Source organism: Drosophila simulans, chromosome 2L (assembly GCF_016746395.2).
Source record: "Drosophila simulans strain w501 chromosome 2L, Prin_Dsim_3.1, whole genome shotgun sequence".
NCBI lineage: Eukaryota > Metazoa > Arthropoda > Insecta > Diptera > Drosophilidae > Drosophila > Drosophila simulans.
In genome coordinates this window covers 16416243-16435500 of record NC_052520.2, presented here as the reverse complement: position 1 = coordinate 16435500, position 19258 = coordinate 16416243, and the positions used below count along the sequence as shown (strand labels likewise).

Sequence of the window (19258 nt, the reverse complement as noted above, 5' to 3'; positions counted from 1 at the left end):
TCAACGCTTAAACCTTCACTAAGAATATATTCGTTCTAAAATTGCTTGTCTAAAAACTTTTTTCACCTTGTAATTTTCTGGAACAATATGTCCACTAACAAGGCCGAGACTCGCTCGTTGATGAAGATGCTAAAGAAGGATGTGATTGAGCAGCTCTTAGCGGAAAGGAAAAGAAGTGAGCAAAAGGACAAGCAACTGGCGAAGCTACATATTACAATTCAAGAGAAGGATAAAATGCGCGAGGAGGAAGTCAAGCTATATTACCAAATGGAAGAGGAGATTACCAGTCAGAAATTATTGCAAGAGCAGTTGTTGTTCGAGTCCAAGGAGGAAATAAATGAGCAGCTAAAGAAGATTGCCATCGAAAATTCTTGCTGCATATGCCTGGATCCTTGGGAAGCGAAGGATCATCACCGCTTGGTTTCGCTTAAGTGTGGTCACCTTTTTGGGGAGATGTGCATCCGGACCCACTTGAAGCATGCCAAAATGTGCCCAATATGCCGAAAAATAGCTATTGAAAGAGACGTCCGGCATGTGTTATTAAACACGCCTTAAAATTATTTCCTATAAATACGATCTTATACCTTTTATACAATTAATAAAGAGCGTTGATAAGCTCGATCGATTTAACCGATAAACATAAATTTTAACAAGTCTCTTCGATCATATTTTCGACTATATTCCAATTTTTTCATATTTATGAGGGGATACAATTGAATAATTACCAAATGGTTTGGGATATATGCCAATTTAAAAAATATTAATTTCAACTTACATTCTTTTTGCAATTAATTTATTAAAATAGATAAATATTTTGTTTACCCTATAATATCAGGTATCTTGCTTTCTATTTGTAGAACTGCATAATGAATTTTGCAGCCAACAATATATATCTGTATTGGGTATAATTTAAATTCGGTTTTCTAAACGACATTTAAGCCGCTTATTTAACATGTGACAAAAGCTTATATATAAAAAGTGATTGATTTTTTGGTTTTTATAATTGCATGGCCTTAATGCTTTGGGTTAGTAATTTCGTTATGCCGGCTGTCTCCTGTTGGTTCCGCCTTCATTCATTGAATGGGATTCCATATTTTGCTTGCGATTCCACGTCTTGGTCCTAACATTCTGCCAGCGGTTCGTAAGGTATTTCGAGGTATTTCTCCGATCTCGCCCTGCTCCCGCCTGCTGTCCAAATCTGACTCGGCAGATTCATATAGGCTGAAGGAACTGCTCGAACTATTGGCAGTATGATACAAACTACCAGAACTGGCATAAGAACTACTGGAACTGGGATTCTTCTTTCTGGGAATCTTGCGTGGTTTAAAGAATTCGGGGTCTGTAATTAGTGGAAATTGCTTCCGTCCGTTAGTTATAATTTGAATGGGTCCTTCTGGTGGTTTTACTTCAGGCTGAACGTGCAGAGAATCTATTGCCATGGACATCATTCCGAAGTGTCGCATCATGGCTAACGCCTCCAGCTCATTTGTGCTGTCATCCTCCCAATCTTTCATTGTGGCGTGCTCGCCCAGCGGCCTTGTGCCTGCTATCTTCTGGATGTTCTCCATTAGTTGCAGGCTTTCCCGAATATCACGACCAGATCCGCCTCTGCTTCCATGGAGATTTTCAAGCTCGGAATTCCTCTTTTCCCGGGACTTCAGATATTCGTATGTACATTTGGGTCGCGGCCATAACTCCCCTTGCTTCCTGATGTCGTAGGCCATTTGACCATGGACAAAATTGAAATCCGGCTCCATGTCGACCAGATCATCCTCGAACTGCGAATTGGGAACCCATGCCATGATCGTGCGTGCTCTTTAGGCGAAATTTATTTGTTAATTTTTTGTCATCAGCCATAACCTAAAACTCACCTAACAAAAAATACTCAGAAAAATAGCAATGAAAACAATTGAACAGTTACACTGTCAACAAGTTCTCAGAATCTGAGACTGAATGTTTACTCCGTTATTTCAAAGAATAATTTCAGTGCGACCTTTCACCATTGAGCACAGAAATGCCGTAGGAATTATTAGGGCTGTGGTGAATTTAAATGCACCGATGTGCGGTGAATCTTTTGCACACCGGTGCGTGGTCAAGGTGAATAATATTGCGCCAAAAAGTTAAACAAAAGGTTATAGAAGGGGGAGCGGGGTGCAGCCAACAAGTCATTAAATAAACAAAGGGTAAAGCCCCACGAATCAACATATTTTCCAATTTATGCACCACTATTCCAACTCACCAGCAGCGTCTTTTCCAGCCAGCGCGTTTTGCTGTTGTTGCTACGTCTACACAAATTTGGGACTCTCGATTTGGAGTATTAAACTTTTTTATTTCACTGCTCTTCAAAACACTTTATAACAGCGATCATGCTCTTATTCACAGTTGTAGTAATTTAAATGCAAAAAATTCCGCAAACGCTGCTGAAATATACTACTTTGCGATAGGGCTGGAGCGAAACTGGATGCACAGTGCAAGCTATCGATTTTTCCAGTAAATCGCTGATATCGATGGTTATCCGTTTCGGATCCCAAATATCGATCGTCGAAAATGTAAAGGCAAATAAATTTCTGATTTCAGTATTTAATACATTTTATTTAAAACATTACAGTATCAAACTGTTAATATTAAATACATTTTTTAAATATGATTATTATCATAGTCAAAATCGTATTTCATATTAGTCATATTTAAAAAAATATATAATTATTGACTAATTGTTTTTAATTTTCGTTAAATTGATTTTTTCTTCAATAATCGACTCTATTATTTTTGCGACCGTATCGTATCGAATAACACAACAGCTTTAAATCATTCCTTGTGGACCTAATGTTTAGCTTAAAAGATATAATGGATTCTGTTCCTTAATTATAGTGTATACAAATGTACCGCATTGAATAACACAATTCCTAAAATATTCCCTTTACTCGTAGAGTAAAAGGGTATACTAGATTCGTTGAAAAGTGTGTAACTGGCAGAAGAAAGCGTTTCCGACTATATAAAGTTTATATATATATTACATATATATATTATTATATATATACATATATATATTATAGGTATATATTCTTGATCAGGATCAATAGCCGAATCGATCTAGCCATTTTCGTCTGTCCGTATAAACGTCGAGATCTCAGGAACTATAAAAACTAGAAGGTTAAGATTCTGCATACAGATTCTAGAGACAAAGACGCAGTGCAACCCATGTTCCCACGCCCACAAGCCGTACAAAACTGCTACACCACGTTGATATATTTTCATAATTTTATTAGTCTCTTAAATTTCTATCGATTTGCCAAAAAAATTTTTGCCACGCCCACTCTAACGACCTAAAGCCGCAAATCCGGTCACGCCTACTTTTTTGAACAATTTTTAAATTTTTTCTCATTTTTTCCCCTATATCAATCCCGTTTAATTTCGCATTCACATTGGCAGAGTAAAGGGTATCTGATAGTTGGGGATCTCGACTATATTATTCTTTCCGGTTTAAACTATTCCTATACTTGATTTTGGGCTTATATTAAGGGTTAAATTTACTAGTGCTAAAGTACTTGGGATTTTCTTAATTCGTTAACTTTACACTTTAAATAGTAAACTGTACAACTTAATGGTATTTTTCTTCTCACCAATACAAATACTAAGTGGATGATACATTTTTATCATCAAGTTTGACTTAACGTGCCCTGTTTAGAGTACATGTCCTTGATTATCTGCATGCGAGTCATTCGAGTCGCGCACAGCCAGGAGTCCTTAATTTGAAATGCCTCGAACTGCTTGCGATCTTCCTTGAAGGGTTTGTAGTAAATGTCATAGATGATGCGCAGAATGCGCTGCACATTCTCCTGCGACGGCTTCTTCGAGTGATTTGCAAATGTTTGGTTCTTATGCATCTTTGTGTACTTGCCATCATCCCACCAATCTGGAAAATCTGTATCTGCATCGTCGGTTCTAAGCTTCTCCTTGACTTCCCCTTTGGGACTTATATGATGCACAGCCTTTAGTGATAAAAATCTTGTTAGGAAAAGTGTGTTTTTGTTTAGAGTTCTTTCTTACATCCGGCGTACTCCAACTCCATGCCAGATCTGTCAGTGATGATTGTTTTATTTTGTCTGGTTCCTCTCCGCTCAGCATTGGCACAAGAAACTCATCCTGCTGATCTTCTTCGGCAAGGGACTGGGCCAACTCATCGTCTAATTCGTCCATTTGCTGCTGGACAGAAATTGAAGTGCTCTTTATAGGCAGGTCCAGTTTTGTTGGAGCTCCCGGCGGCGGATCTATTGACTGGAACCATCGCAACTGGCCATCAACGTTGACAGCCTGCAATCAATAGTAAATAATTGAAGAGCGAATTTAACAACTATATTTTGCAATGCTTACGATGACGTGCTTATCGCGGATGTCTCCATGGAGAATCTGCGGGTTGCAAATGGTGATGATGGGCGGCTGCTCCTCCTCCTGCAGTTCCTCGTAAGCAAATTCCAAACTTTCCTCTTCGTGTTGCATACTGCCTAAAAGGTCTTCTTTCAAAGGAATATCTCCGTGCTCCAGCTGCTGATTCAGCACAGGACTCTGGTCCTCCAGCATCTGTTGTTTCGTTTGTCTTAGTTTCGATTGCTGATCCCTCAGCATTTGCACCTTCTGCTTTTGTTCCTTTAACTTTAGATTCTTCAAATCCTGCTTCTCTGTGATCTGATATTTTAGCTTTTGTTCCTTCAGCATTTGCTTCTCCAGCAACATCTCCTGGCGCAGTTCCTCCGCAGTTTGAATGGCCTCCTCTATGCCCGAGTGGCGTAGCTCGTGGTGCCGCTTGAGATTGGCCTTTCTGTCGGAGCTGTAGGTGCAAAGGGAGCACTTGAACGTCCTGTGGCTCTTCTCCGGATTGTTGTGCACCATCAAGTGGCGCTTGAGGTCGTATGGACGATTTGTCTCGTATCTGCAGCCCATCACCAGGCACTGCAACTTGGCATTGCGATGCTGTTGCTGCGCTTCAGGAGGGCGCTTCTTGCACCCAGGATGCTTGATGGACACGTGCCGCTTCAGGTTCGACGCCTTGTCGGTACTGTAAAAGCAAACGGGGCATCCGTACAGCTTGGACTGCGTAATACCAACGTGGGACTCCTCATGACGCGCCAGGTTATAAGGTCTGTTCGTCCTGTATGGGCACCTGGCTACACTGCAACGGAATTTCCAGGTGGAGCACGATCCATTTGCTTCCTCCACCGAATCCCGATCCGCACTCAGCATTGCAAAAGTCTCAATAAGACCACAATATTAATAATGCTACAGGCCTAGCCTGGTATTTGGATATCTTGGGCACACGCTCATTTCGGTGAATCACTAAACTATGTGTTTTGGGGTACATGAACTCTCCGTATTTTAATTAATAATAATTACATGTTTGTTTGTTTAGAGCACATATCGATTACTGCTTGTTGATATCGATTATTCAACAAAAGTCACGGGATACGCATTCGAAAGTCACAACTACCGCAGAAACAAAACAGTGCTGCAAAGATTATTACAGTGGCAGTGTTCCTAATCGCTGTTATGTTGCGCGGACTTTTTAAAATTGCTGTAAAGTGAGATTTTAAAGAATTGCGAGGAATGAGCACAAAATTGGAGAACATCAAATAGAAAAAGGTATATAAAATCTAAAAGAAAGTCCTACCTACCACCAACGGTTCTTTTCGTCTATGCAGAAGCAACCTGCACCTCGAAGAGGTCATTATCCTGGCCGCCGTTTTACTACAGGACACATGCGCGCTGCATCGCCTGCAGCCGGCTTGCCGTTTTCATTGAGTTTTTGGGGCCACCATTGAATAGAAATACCCCCACAGACATTTAAACTCGGTTCAGAGTTCGTCTGGTCTGTAAGAATCGGTTTTGGGATCGGGAGTCCTTGCAGTTTTTCAGCTGTTTCGACTTTTTCACTTGCTCAGTTGCAAGTCGACTGCTGGCCAAGGCGCACGAGAAACTCGGAAAACAGCGGGCAACCCAAAAATACTTTTAATTATTAAAGCCAAAATTATTTGGCCAAAGGCAAACGAAAAGCTCGAGCAAAGAAAGTAAATTTCAAATAAAAAATGGGCTAGCCACTTGCCTTTTGTGTGTGTTTCTGTGTTATTGTCTAGGCCATTAAAATAATTGCACAAATATATCCGGTTATGCTGCCCCTGCAAAAAGCAACAGGGAATACTAAATAAATAAACAACCCCCCAAAAAAACTCGCTTTAATTGGTTAGCCAACGCCCCCGCCCAATGCTTAACCCCCCTAACCGAAGTTTTTCCAAGCCCACAACTGTGTTTGCCGTTCTAAATTGGCATAAATTCATTTATGGGTCAAACACCCTCTTAAAAGTTACCAAACCGTAGAAAAAAAATATATGAAAAAGTACCCCCATGCACTTGAGTGTGTTGGTGTGGTGGTTTCGTCTATGAGTGTGTGTGTGTGTGTGTGCACTTCCGGTTGCAGAGCACGGAACGGAAATATGCAGTGGAAAGCCCCTCCCAACATGTTAAAAATTTCAAATTGCGCAAGGTTATTCCAAGTGAAAGAGAAACCTCCAAATACATATCCTCAATTATTCCTAAATATTCGAAAATTTTGAAAATGAACTAATCGGCTAGCCTCTATCACCCACTCATTAGTCAGTAAAAACGTGCAATTAACGCCAAACAAACCAATCAGGAAAATTAAATGAAAATATTGAAAACGAATTTCGCTGCAAATTGTTTATAATTCAAACGATATGTTTTTCATCTTTTTCGCGCCGTTCCTCACGCAAACGTAAACAATTAAAGCAAAACGTATCGGGGAAATTGTATTTAGATGCTCTTGAAATTTGGATATATATTAACAAAAATGTGATTACTTAAAATAAATTACTTAAATCAAGAAATATTTGAATAAACATATAAAGTTTCATTTTAATGATGAAAAGTATTAAAATAAATTCCAGTTTTATATTAACCAGATATTGCTAGGGTATAACAATTTTTCGAAAATGAAATCCAATTTCGTGAGAGTTTCAAAGTACGTGGCATCAAATATTTTATTTTTTCGGATGATTTCAGCTATTGGCCTGGCCGGAATCAGTTTTCAATTTCGTTTTGATTTTCGACCTCTGACCTCGTTGCTGCACTGGAGGTTCTACGACAGCAAACTCGTTCAATTGCCGCCCTCAAGAGGAAATCTCAACTCAAGGTGAGTGAAGGTGTGCCCGGTACACAGGAAAATATTCCCAGATACAATACCACATTAAAAGGAATAATGATTTGGCATAAAAAATGAATGAAATGGCTTCTTTCTTCCATTTTATTAACCATTAAACTTCGTTTTATAATAATAACTGGCAACTAGTGGATAACAAATATCCAATTAGTATTCCTTTTATTGAAAAGTGTGCATTTTTGTTGGCTGCCTGAGTAAAAGGAAAACACTCGTGTTTGTGTGATAAAAATGATTACTTTGTTGCTCTGCTCCGCCACTGTTTGCCCAGTGGCCTTTGACCCTTTGTCCACGTTGGGTACTCATACTCGATCTCATCCTCATTCCCATTCTCGTCGGCATTTGCATCCCCATCATCGTCCTGTCGATGACTCTTCAGTGTCCACTTGTGCCAGTTTCTCGATTACCAGATGCGGGGGCTTCTATTGAAGAGGGGGAGAAGAAGGTCGCAGGACGCACTGCGCCCAAAGACTTTTCAACTATTTTCATCTGGGTTCAGAGGAAACTGGAGGTGTTGCTCTCGACGCTTGTGTTTGATTAGCTTAATTTAAATGAGAAGGTGCAAATAAAAGAGGAGCTGAAAAGAAAGACTCAATGCTTATCAAATAACAACAATTGCGATTGATTAGTTTGAAAGGTTATTAGTATTGTTCAAAATGATTCCAATCAGTCGGATTCTTCATTTGGCACGAGTGCATTTCCCATGGCTATTCAAAATAATTTAAAACTTAAGTAAAGACCGTATTTCAATGTGCAAGAATGTATTAAATCAAAGCCATATGATTCAAATAAACGAAAGTTTACCATAAACATATCCAACAAAATCATGCTTTCCATATATGTATATATTTTGGAACATGACTGAGGCACTAAAAATAGATAAGTAAATTTATTGATGGAATTAATTCTGAGAAATCACAGAGGGCACATTAAATAGAAAGATATTTTCCAATTGGGATATCATTTATAAGATATCGTTATAAATTTATGGAAGGTAATACAACGTAAAGAATTCTTCGTCCTTGTGTTGTATTATTGTGCTTTAAAATCGAACTAACTTCCTTTCTCGAAAATCTTGCCCTAAGAAAGGGTTCTTTTATATTTTCTATGCCAGTCGCGTTTCGTGCATTACTGCAAAACTGGAACCGTAAGAACGAGTTAACCTACTTTCTGGTTTCAGGTGTGTGTTTCCACGGGCATTAGTGCTTGTGCTGGGTGCATACAGTTGCATTTCAGTTGTTTCATGCATGTAAACAAACAAACAGAGGCACAAACACCAATGCAACGGCGAACACATGCAAGAAATTTGATTCATTTGCATGTTGCACCCCCAACAAAAGCTGCCACACAAACACAGATACACACACACACACACACACACAAACGAACACGCCCCACTGCACACAAGTGCAACTATAACAATCCTCGCAGAAATACTGTCGAGGTCAAAATAATAATAATAGTAAGTTGAGCCATTCCAAATTTTCCAGTATTCATTAATTTTCTAAACATTTTTTTACATATGTCTTACTAAGGACGAGTAACATTTTAAGATACAAATATTATAAATAATTGTTTGTTTAATTTCAAATATATTTCAGTAACTTAACTTGATTTTCAGACTTAAAGTATTTGGATGCTTATTTAAAAATATATATTTTTTAAACTAATTCCTTTTTGGACACAATTGTAAAGGTGGCGGGGGGCGGAGGACAGTTAAACAGCTTTTAAGCGCAAACAAAACCCACAAACGGAAGGGGAAAGAGGGGCGTTGAAGTGGTGAGTGGGTGGGCGGAAAGGGGGCAGGGGGGTGGAGGGAAAGGGGTGCCTTGGGGTCACCGCAGGCGAGTGCAGTGCCCTCAATTAGAAGGCGCTCAAGGACACAGTCAGCAACAACACGAATGGCAACGACAGCTGCTCGCTAAGTTCGCCTTTAATTGCTGACAACACGGCGTATACGTAATGCCGACCAGTATAAAATATTGCACTGCGCCTCTCTCCGAGCATTAAGTTTGGATTTCTACGGCTGCACCCCTGCCCTTTGAACTGTTTTTCAAGCAGTTCGTGCTTGGCCTTCTCCGAAAAAAAAGAAGAGAAATGCAAAAATTGAGTGAGTGGGTGAATGGGGTTCCAAGTAGTTGGCGTTGCCTTGGCTGGCATCCTTTGCTATCCACAGCAACATCTTCAGACTCAAGTTACTGCCGCAAACAAAAACAGAATCAAAAGAAAGTTAAGATCTAGCGAAAGGGGATTTCCTTCTTTTTAATGCCCTATAATAGGCAAAAAAAAAAAAAAATAGTTACGAAATATAATTAACGTATAAGTATAACCAAAGAAGATAGAATATTCTAATGCCAAAGACATTCTAGCCACATAATGTTGTATTTATACACATTTTATTTTTTTGATTGTTGAGTGCAACAGTATACAAATTTTAGACAACTTAACAAATATTTATCGTCTAACTTAATCGCAAAAGTAAGTTTTTCTCTACTGCTTTGGCTTTTGCTGATGATGTAGTTGCAATTATTGTTGCGGTTCGTCCTCGACGTTGTCTTTGCCTGCGAAATTTCCAAGGACACGCACTGTGTGTGCGGAGCCACAAGTCGTTGGCGTTTGTTGCCCGCCACAAGGACACTCGAGGCATGCATGCCAGATTTGTGCCACACCCTCACCTACCGCCCCTCGTCCTGGCGTCGCTGCTCCAGCAGCCGCCCATGGATCGGTTGCCGGATGTTGGAGCAGCCTTCGCCGGAGGTGAAGCGACAAACCTGAACCTGAATTTCACCTCGGACGACAGCCATTCCGCATGCTCATGTACACTAAAAGACATGATATAGATACCTTACCTTACATTGTAAAATTACTTTCAAATATCTACTTATATTTTGCTTACTTTAGATTTGCGAAACATTTGCATTTGGTAATTTTAAAACATAACAAGTCTGCTCGTTTATTCACCCATTTATTGCAGTGTATTTCTCTGTATCTATCTCATTCTCCGAGAGCTTGTGTGTGTGGTGGCTTCATGTTTTGTGGCTGCTTGTTTGGTCAGCCATGAAGGTAACAACAAACGCTGCAGACCCGCCCACATCCCGCCCACTCCAGCCTCCCCAGGCTCACCTTAACCCCCCCGTTGTTGTTACTTGCAGTCTTGACATTTAATTATCCGCTCTTGGGTGCAGCTCCCACTGAGCCTGCCGAGGATTCTGTGTGTCAAGGTTCTCGGTTTGTTTTCGGCGGCTGGCAGGAAACGCATCTGCTGAGGTGATCTGCTGCCAAGGTCTTATTCACGGTTGAAATTCGACAAAGTGTTCAAGGCGGAATTTATCAATTTTGCGAAACTTTTCAAAGGGGATACATTAAAACTTTAATGAAGATACTGTTTTTGGGGAAAGTAGATTATTAAGTTGTTGACAGTAGTAATAATAAAATGCATTTTTAACTATAGTTGGTACTCGTTTCTCACAAATCTTCCTCTTAACTTTTAAATTATCTTTTTGTTTTTAATTAAAGCATTTATACTAACTAACTAACAAATGATTAACCGCTTGCTTTTTATATCACCTTTCAGTTGTCGAAATGGAGCGATGCGAAAGCCGGCGAAGAAGGCGAAGGTGAGCTATTAATCCTGAAGACATAACTTGCGCGTATTCACATAACGTATACGCAACGTTGTTGCCACTGAAGCGAAGACAATGACTTCTCTTTTCAGTCGTAATATGGGGGAAGTCTGTTAGTTAAGTTAAATTTAATGCCAGTCATAAATATAATCTAGCATATAAGCATGAAAATAAGGGAAGGATAGAGCTGAATACCAACGAACCACCATTTTATATATTTTTATAGACATATAATAATATATATAAGACCTTAACCAATTCTTATTACTCACACAACATTAAGTAAGTTCACTACTCGGCTTAGTAAGCATTTTTACTTATTTAGCTTTTAATAGATCGAACTAAATAATAAATACCTATCCAAACAGCTGCAATTTTAGCTGGAATTTAAATTGCAAATGCAGGTGTACGATGTCTGACTTTTCAGGTCAATCAATAGCATTCCGATGGGTCCTGCCTGTGATTAGTATGTCAGCCGTGAAAACGATTTTTTTCTTCCATGTGTGTGTGTGTGTGTTTACGGTTTGCTTGTGTGCAAAATGGCGGCACAGGCGACGTCAATTTTCTTGGCTTGCAATATGGTATTTACGTGTGCTCGCGACCTACGCCAACATAAATGAAAGTTGCCTAGGTTAAGTCTGCGCAGACTCACACAAAGGCACTCAAAGGAATACGCTAATATACTCGTACATGTCTGCATGTCCTAGATGTGTGAGTGTGTCTGTGCTGTCGGTGCAATCAATGAGAGTTCAACGCTCGTGGAAGGCAAAAATGCGACTTCGCCTTGTCTGAATCACCTGATATTACAGTAAAGTAACCACTTAACAGTACTTTACAAGTGCTCCCCACACTTAAGAATTCTACTGCATGTTGTGAAAATTGATTTAATATTAAAAACGAGCTCTGTTTTTAATTCATGACATCATTATTGATTTGTGTAGCATACTTTTTGAGGTAATAGGGGTATTATTGTTAAGAAAATCGGAGGCCTAACAAAAATAGTGACTATTTTTGATCAACTTTTGAATATTTTTCAAAAAGAAGTATAAAATAAGTATATTCTTATTCAGGTTTACTAGTCGAAGGAAACTAGTAATTATCATCCGTATAAATCCAAAAATTTTGAGGAGCATAAAAGCAAGAATGTTGGAAAGCTGAAAAGCTATTGAACTGAATTATTTCAAGCCCCATACAAACAAAACTGAAATAATAAATAGAATTTTTAGTTTTATTATTAATTGATAATCACTTAACGTAATCGCCGCTAGGTGGAGCACGTGTGCTATCTAGAAACATTCACTTTGTTGTTTCCATGTCTTTATTTTCATTTCTTTAGCTGAGTAAAGGGTATCAAAAAGTCGATAATGTCGACTATATCGTTTAGCGTTGTTTTATTATTATAATTTGTGGGTAGTTTGACTTAAAATCCTACTCGAGATGAATGCATGAAAATTTGTTTACAATTATATGGACGCATTTGAGTTTTTTGTTTGTTTGGCTGCCGATGCGCCCAATGTCGTTCGAAATTAAATGCCAAAAGTGACAACACATCTAACCACACACACACACATACATATATGCATATTTTATGGTATGAAAGGAAAAAGCAAAACAAAAAATGGCAGGCAATAACTGACCCAGATTTCTGATGCCACCCTGCAAGCCATCATATATCGCGTATACGCCACGTGTTTGTGTTTGCCGTACGGGTTTACTCTTCTTTTTTCGCTTTTTGTGTTTGCATTTTCCGATTGAATGTGATTATTTTATTTCCTAGCCATGATAAGGATAACGATTATATCCCAAGGCTATAGAAAATCAGAGCAAATACTTTTTAATGGCAATTTGATGATTCGCAGGAGCTTTTGCCTTGAACAACACGCAAGTGTTTGTGTGCGTGTAGGTCCTGTTCAAGGTTGAACTGGGTTGAAAATAACCGGATTATCTATGCTAGACATCTGAGTAAACATCTAACAAGAAGCCTTGTGGTTTCAAATTTAGTTTCAGTTATTTATATGTAATTTTTTTATAAAGAATGCCTAGTTTACCGTATACATTTTAATTATATTTGTAAATATTTTGTAAAATGTAATTTAGACGACGGAAAAAAGCTGCACTTTGTGAGTCCCGCGCGCCGGAAATCGGTGCTGGCCCCAATCCTCAATAAGATCAAGAATGGCGCGGATGCGGCGGACAGTGCCGAGAAGAAACTGGGCAGCGAGAGCAGCGGCAGTGGTCACATAGCGGTCCAGATTGAGCCAGCCAGAAGGGTGAAGGTGTGTCTGAGAGCCTCAATAATCATTCTCAACTATTAACCGAATATATATTGATCCTTTAGCGTCACAGCATCCACGGCATGATGGAGGAGGAGAACACGATCCGGCCGCATCAGGAGATTCGGCAGCTGACGCTGGAGGAGAAGAAGTTCCTGCTGGCCGTGGAGAGGGGCGATATGGCCGGCACACGCAGGATGCTGCAGAAGGCCCAGGACACGGAGTACATCAATGTGAACTGCGTGGATCCTCTGGGACGAACAGCTCTGCTGATGGCCATTGACAACGAGAATCTGGAAATGGTGGAGCTGCTAATCAACTACAATGTGGACACCAAGGATGCGCTGCTGCATTCCATCTCTGAGGAATTCGTTGAGGCTGTGGAGGTGTTGCTGGACCACGAAAACGTCACCTTTCACAGCGAGGGCAATCATGTTAGTTTATTTTCTAGTTAAATTTATTAATCCTGTCACTTTATTTTTCCCCTAAGAGCTGGGAATCCGCCTCAGAGGACACGTCGACCTTCACGCCGGACATAACGCCCCTGATCCTGGCGGCTCACCGCGACAACTATGAGATCATCAAGATCCTTTTGGATCGGGGTGCCGTGCTGCCCATGCCCCATGATGTGCGATGTGGCTGTGATGAGTGCGTTCAGTCGCGGCAGGAGGACTCCCTCAGGCACTCGAGATCGCGCATCAACGCCTATCGGGCCCTGGCCAGTCCCAGTTTGATAGCACTCTCCTCCAAGGACCCCATCCTCACGGCCTTCGAGTTGTCTTGGGAGCTGCGCAGGCTCAGCTTTCTCGAGCACGAATTTAAGGTTGGTCACTTGGCACTTGAATTATAGATGTTTCATATATATATTGTTCCGCAGAATGAGTACCAGGAGCTGCGCAAGCAGTGCCAGGACTTCGCCACCGCCCTGCTGGACCACACTCGCACCTCCCACGAGCTGGAGATCCTGCTCAACCACGATCCCACCGGTCCGGTTTACGAGCACGGCGAACGGATGCATCTAAACCGTCTGAAGCTGGCCATTAAACTGCGCCAGAAGAAGGTGGGTGCACTGAATATTAGTCCAGGAATAACAAAGGTCAAAAGGTAATCCCATTTAGTTCGTGGCCCACTCGAATGTTCAACAACTGCTGGCAAGCATTTGGTACGAGGGATTGCCAGGATTCCGGAGGAAGAACATGGCGTTGCAGGCTGTGGACATCATACGGATCGGCATCATGTTCCCCATCTTCTCCTTGGCCTACATCCTGGCACCCTACTCCAGCATTGGCCAAACAATGCGAAAACCCTTCATCAAGTTCATCTGCCACAGCGCCTCCTACTTCACCTTTCTATGTGAGTAAACTATACATAAAGAAAGTAATAGAATGTAACTAACTTTAGTGATTTCACCCGAATTTCTTAGTTCTATTGATGTTGGCTTCTCAGAGAATTGAGACCTTCATCGGTGGCTGGTTCTTTGCTGATTCCTCGGGAATGCTGAACACGATGGAGGAGCTGCCCACGAAGCGCGGAGCCAAGCCCACCTTCATTGAGTGGCTAATCCTGGCCTGGGTGAGCGGTCTCATCTGGAGCGAGGTGAAGCAACTGTGGGACGTCGGTCTGCAGGAGTACCTCAACGACATGTGGAATGTGATCGACTTTGTCACGAACTCCCTGTATGTGGCCACAGTGGCTTTGCGGGTTGTATCCTTCTTTCAGGTAAATTTTAAACATAACATCTACTTAATTGATAATAATTAATATTAATGTATATGGTTAGGTCCAAAAAGAGATGATATACAACTCGCATGCCACGGATCTGCCGAGGGAGCGGTGGGACGCCTGGGACCCGATGCTCATATCGGAGGGTCTATTCAGTGCAGCGAACATTTTCAGTAGCCTCAAGCTGGTTTATATATTCTCGGTGAATCCGCATCTGGGGCCACTGCAGGTGTCGCTGTCCCGGATGGTGATGGACATCATGAAGTTCTTCTTTTTATATGTCCTAGTCCTGTTCGCTTTTGGCAGTGGTCTCAATCAGTTGCTGTGGTGAGCATACACATATAACATGTTATGTTAATAAAACTTGATTACGTGTTGTACAATACTTATTATATTTTTTAATACTAAGGTACTACGCCGATCTTGAGAAGAAACGTTGCCCTGAAGTTTCGCCCATGAGTGCTCTGCTAAACATGAATGGAACCAATGATCCCAATGCTTGCATTGTGTGGCGCAGATTCTCCAAGTAACTACTAAACATTAAAACTTATTAAGGTACTAATGAAATTCTTTCCTCTAGTTTATTCGAAACCACACAAACCCTCTTCTGGGCTGTCTTCGGCCTAATAGATTTGGACAGCTTTGAGTTGGATGGAATCAAGATCTTTACCAGATTCTGGGGCATGCTAATGTTTGGAACTTACTCGGTCATAAATATTGTGGTGCTGCTCAACCTTCTCATTGCCATGATGAATCATTCGTATCAACTTATTTCGGTGGGATATTTACACTTACTGGTCAATCCATCAAAAATCTGAAGTACGCTTTTAATTGTTCTAGGAACGTGCTGATGTGGAGTGGAAGTTTGCTCGCTCCAAGCTCTGGATAAGCTACTTTGAGGAGGGCGGAACCTGTCCGCCGCCATTTAACATTATACCTACTCCGAAGTCTATTTGGTACGCCATCAAATGGATGCGTCGTGTCTTCTGCAGCGGATCCTCTGCCGCTCGACGGGAACATCTAAAGACAATACGAGTAAGTTATTCATACATCTTCCTTTAAACATTTTTCAATCCCTTCTTGAATCTCCTGCAGCGAAAGGCGCAGCAGGCTAGCGATCGGGACTTCAAGTACCAGCAGATAATGCGAAATTTGGTCAGACGTTATGTAACCGTGGAGCAGCGAAAGGCCGAATCCCAGGGAGTCACCGAGGACGATGTTAATGAGATCAAGCAGGATATATCCGCCTTCCGGTGCGAGCTGGTGGAAATACTCAAGAACAGCGGAATGGATACGAATGTGACGGCGGGTCAAGGAGGTGGTAAGCTCAAAGAATCCCTGGAAGATTGCTAACAACCCTCTATTTAAATGGGTTTTCTATCGGCCCACAGGAGGTGGTGGCAAGAAAAACCGCCAGAAGGAGCGTCGCCTGATGAAGGGCTTCAATATCGCACCGCCTGGCTCCACGGGATCGCTGGCTCCAGTTGCCGAGTTCTCCACGTCGCTGGACAACTATGACAACCAGCACGAGATCCTCAGCTCCACACTATCCACCCTCTTTACACCGAACTTTATGCACAAGCGCCAGCAAAGTCAGGCCGGAAGTGGAGGCGGCGGATCAGAGTCACCGACCACGCCCACAGCTCCCCAGGGAACTCAGGGGGCGGCAATGACCGCCAGTAGCCAGGTCACCAAGTACAACAAGTCCGCCCTGAAGCCCTACAACAAACGAATCGCTGGACATAAAAAGAGATGGGGTATGTTAATATATTGTACAATTGAAATTAGTTGGAATATATATTTTTCTTGCCCAAAAATGTGGCCAAAAAATGTGTTCCCTCTTTTTTATGTTTTGTATATTTAATAATATGTATATTTGCAGGTACCCTAATCGAAGCCGCCAAAGTCGGCAACGTGAGCAAAATGCTGGGCCGATCGAAGTCCGAGGATTCGGTGTGCAACTCCTCGCACACATCAACGCCAGTTCATGGCCAGATGCGGGTGACCTACGCGCAGAACTCGCCACAGCAGGGATATGGTTACCATATCACAACCAGTTCCACAACCACATCCACACCAACTCCCACAATTTCGGTGGTCAGCAATTCGCCAGCAGCCCACGCCGGAGTGGGATCGCATTTCTTTCACACGACAAGTGGTAGAACATATAATATATCTGCAAAGATGGTTATTTACTTTATTTTTCATTCAGGTCTCACTGCAATTGCTGCACTGAAGCGTAAGCGCAAAAAGTTCTCATCGAGCAAGAATATTTGTCCGGTCACCGAATCCGTGGCAGCGGCCAATGCTGCTGAGATACTAAATGATAAGGTGAGCTGCTCAGCGCTTGAAAATTAAGTTACTAAGCCACTTCCTCCGTTCAGACCCTTAAGCGGGTGTCCAGCTATCCTGCCGCCGAGGCCGGCGCGCAGCACAATCCAGCCCAATTGGTCAAGCCAAGACGCCATGAGCAGACGCAGAGTCAACACGATTCGGTGGAGACCAACTCGACCTTCACTCTGTCCATCGATCCATCCAATACGTCTGTGAACTCCAGGGAGCCGCTAATCAGCACCAGTTGTGTTTCGACCACGGGAGCTATTGGTTGAAGGAATTTTTGGAAGATAAGGAGGAGGCCAGAGATACCAAAGAAACTACTTAGATGGCGCACATGAAGCAGATACTTAGATCCTATGCAGATACACTTTGTTGACATTTTTGATATGAAAACATCACGAGTGTGCAGCTAAACATACTGAAGAAGCTATACTTAGACTAACTCAGCCTAGATCTAAAATTACCTCACCATGTTAAGTTATAGACACCATTCAGATGAATAGCACACGCCACTCAATAACTGTTAGCCAATACTGGCCACCCAGAAACAACTACTTTGCACTACTGAAACGATATGTCCTATACCTCAATCTATAATATAGATTCTATATCCATCAAACTTATTTACAAAACTACGTCTACACATCTTACTACAAAATCATCTATAGAGAAGATATAAATTCGGTCAACCTTGCAGTTACGAACCAAAACGATTAGAACATCCTTATGAGAACTGCACGATTTAGACGTCCGAGGTTTACATTTACAAATAAGTACTATAAATAGTATTGTCAAAGCTTCTTCGCATCCAGATTTCCTCCTCCACCTGAACCATGAAGCACACATATCATGCAAGCGCTTTATAGAGATACCTTTACACCGAAAACAAAGTATAGATCCAATAAAATCCTTTATTAAATACATATACGAATACGAAATACTAAACTATCCCATATCGATGTTGAACGTTGCCTTAGCATGAAACATATTTTTTATACACATAAGTTTTGGATGAACATTGAATAACTGAAACGTACTATATCCGCAATGACGAAAGCGCTGTGTATTTGTTGATTTGAGAGAAAGGATTTTGAAACCAAGGATTTGTTGTTGTTGTTCCAGCAAGCAAGCAAAAGCAAGTAAGCAGAAAAGCAAAGCAAAGCAAAAGCAAAAGCAAAGCAAAAGAAGTAAATAAATCAAAAGATACCACAATTTTATACACCGATTTTAACCAACACGACAAACAATAATCGAATCGCATACTACATAAGTGTTTGCATTTTATGGATATATACATATATATCCGGACTACGGTGTGCATATCCATGGCTTGCACTCACGACGATTTTAGCGTGTATTATATACATACATATATATATATAGAATACAAATATGAATAATCGAAATTTTTAGATGATTTTTGCGTTAAAGTAGACAAATACCCACACAACTACACGAATAACATACGGAATATCAACGAAAACAATAACAAGGAATATCAAATAGCATTTTATATAAATACTTTCTTTTGGAGCAGCAAAAATATGTTGCACAATAGCCATATATGTATTTGCTGCATCCAGAAAAAAAGGAATGAGCTAGCAGGCAAACGAGATACCAAATACAATGTTAGAATAAAATAAAAATTGTTATTTGCACGGAAATATAAAATAATAATAAAACTATAAGGAAACGTATGAAGCAGTTGTTTCTTTTGTTGTTCACTATCTGAAAAAGGATTCAAATATAAAAACAAACGACATATTTTTATTATTTGTATATCGCATTTATTTTAAATGTTTTATATATATATATATATATTTTGCAAATAAATTTTATAAGTTGTAAACATAGAAACATACATAATTTCCATTTATTTATCATTTGATTCTGTTTAAGTTTATTTATTTATTTATATATATAATGTTTTTAATTTGCATCAAGCAAATGTTTATGCTTTACATGAACAAACATTTGTTTTGTTTTCTTTTGTGTATTTGTATTTTTTTGTTCTTTTTCTTGGTTTTTTTAGATAAGAATCCGTTTTGTATAATTCACATTAAATGCTATGGAAAGAA

At 40.6% G+C, this 19258-nt stretch overlaps 4 protein-coding genes across 6 annotated transcripts; 2 read left to right on the top strand and 2 right to left on the bottom strand.

Annotated features, from left to right (window-relative positions):
• The first annotated feature begins 87 nt into the window (after positions 1 to 87).
• Positions 88 to 644, top strand: LOC6732536 (E3 ubiquitin-protein ligase RNF8). Its single transcript, XM_002079619.4, has one exon. The coding sequence runs from the start codon at positions 88 to 90 to the stop codon at positions 553 to 555; it is 468 nt and encodes a 155-aa protein (XP_002079655.1). The 3' UTR covers positions 556 to 644.
• A 132-nt stretch (positions 645 to 776) lies between these two features.
• LOC6732535 lies at positions 777 to 2342 on the bottom strand. Its single transcript, XM_016180222.3, has 3 exons — positions 2240 to 2342; positions 1872 to 2071; positions 777 to 1815 (listed from the first exon to the last, which is right to left on the bottom strand). The coding sequence occupies exon 3, from the start codon at positions 1800 to 1802 to the stop codon at positions 1074 to 1076; it is 729 nt and encodes a 242-aa protein (XP_016025192.2). The 5' UTR covers positions 1803 to 1815; positions 1872 to 2071; positions 2240 to 2342; the 3' UTR covers positions 777 to 1073.
• A 905-nt stretch (positions 2343 to 3247) lies between these two features.
• On the bottom strand, positions 3248 to 5457 carry LOC6732534. The gene is made up of 3 exons (XM_002079617.3): positions 4375 to 5457; positions 4051 to 4314; positions 3248 to 3992 (listed from the first exon to the last, which is right to left on the bottom strand). The coding sequence occupies exons 1-3, from the start codon at positions 5239 to 5241 to the stop codon at positions 3660 to 3662; spliced, it is 1464 nt and encodes a 487-aa protein (XP_002079653.1). The 5' UTR covers positions 5242 to 5457; the 3' UTR covers positions 3248 to 3659.
• Positions 5458 to 5909: 452 nt separating this feature from the next.
• LOC6739242 (transient receptor potential-gamma protein) lies at positions 5910 to 18897 on the top strand. Of its 3 annotated transcripts, none has more exons than XM_039298445.2 (18): positions 5910 to 6062; positions 7072 to 7201; positions 10800 to 10842; positions 12946 to 13124; positions 13187 to 13555; positions 13612 to 13944; positions 13999 to 14181; positions 14240 to 14474; positions 14545 to 14840; positions 14902 to 15170; positions 15253 to 15369; positions 15424 to 15619; positions 15684 to 15878; positions 15939 to 16164; positions 16238 to 16600; positions 16726 to 17001; positions 17056 to 17174; positions 17228 to 18897. In XM_039298445.2, the coding sequence occupies exons 5-18, from the start codon at positions 13205 to 13207 to the stop codon at positions 17450 to 17452; spliced, it is 3384 nt and encodes a 1127-aa protein (XP_039154379.1). In that variant the 5' UTR covers positions 5910 to 6062; positions 7072 to 7201; positions 10800 to 10842; positions 12946 to 13124; positions 13187 to 13204; the 3' UTR covers positions 17453 to 18897. The 3 variants fall into 3 exon arrangements, with proteins under 3 accessions (XP_039154379.1, XP_016025187.1, XP_016025185.1); XM_016168987.3 differs by having other exon boundaries at positions 16235 to 16600; XM_016168985.3 differs by lacking the exon at positions 10800 to 10842 and having other exon boundaries at positions 16235 to 16600.
• Positions 18898 to 19258: the final 361 nt, after the last annotated feature.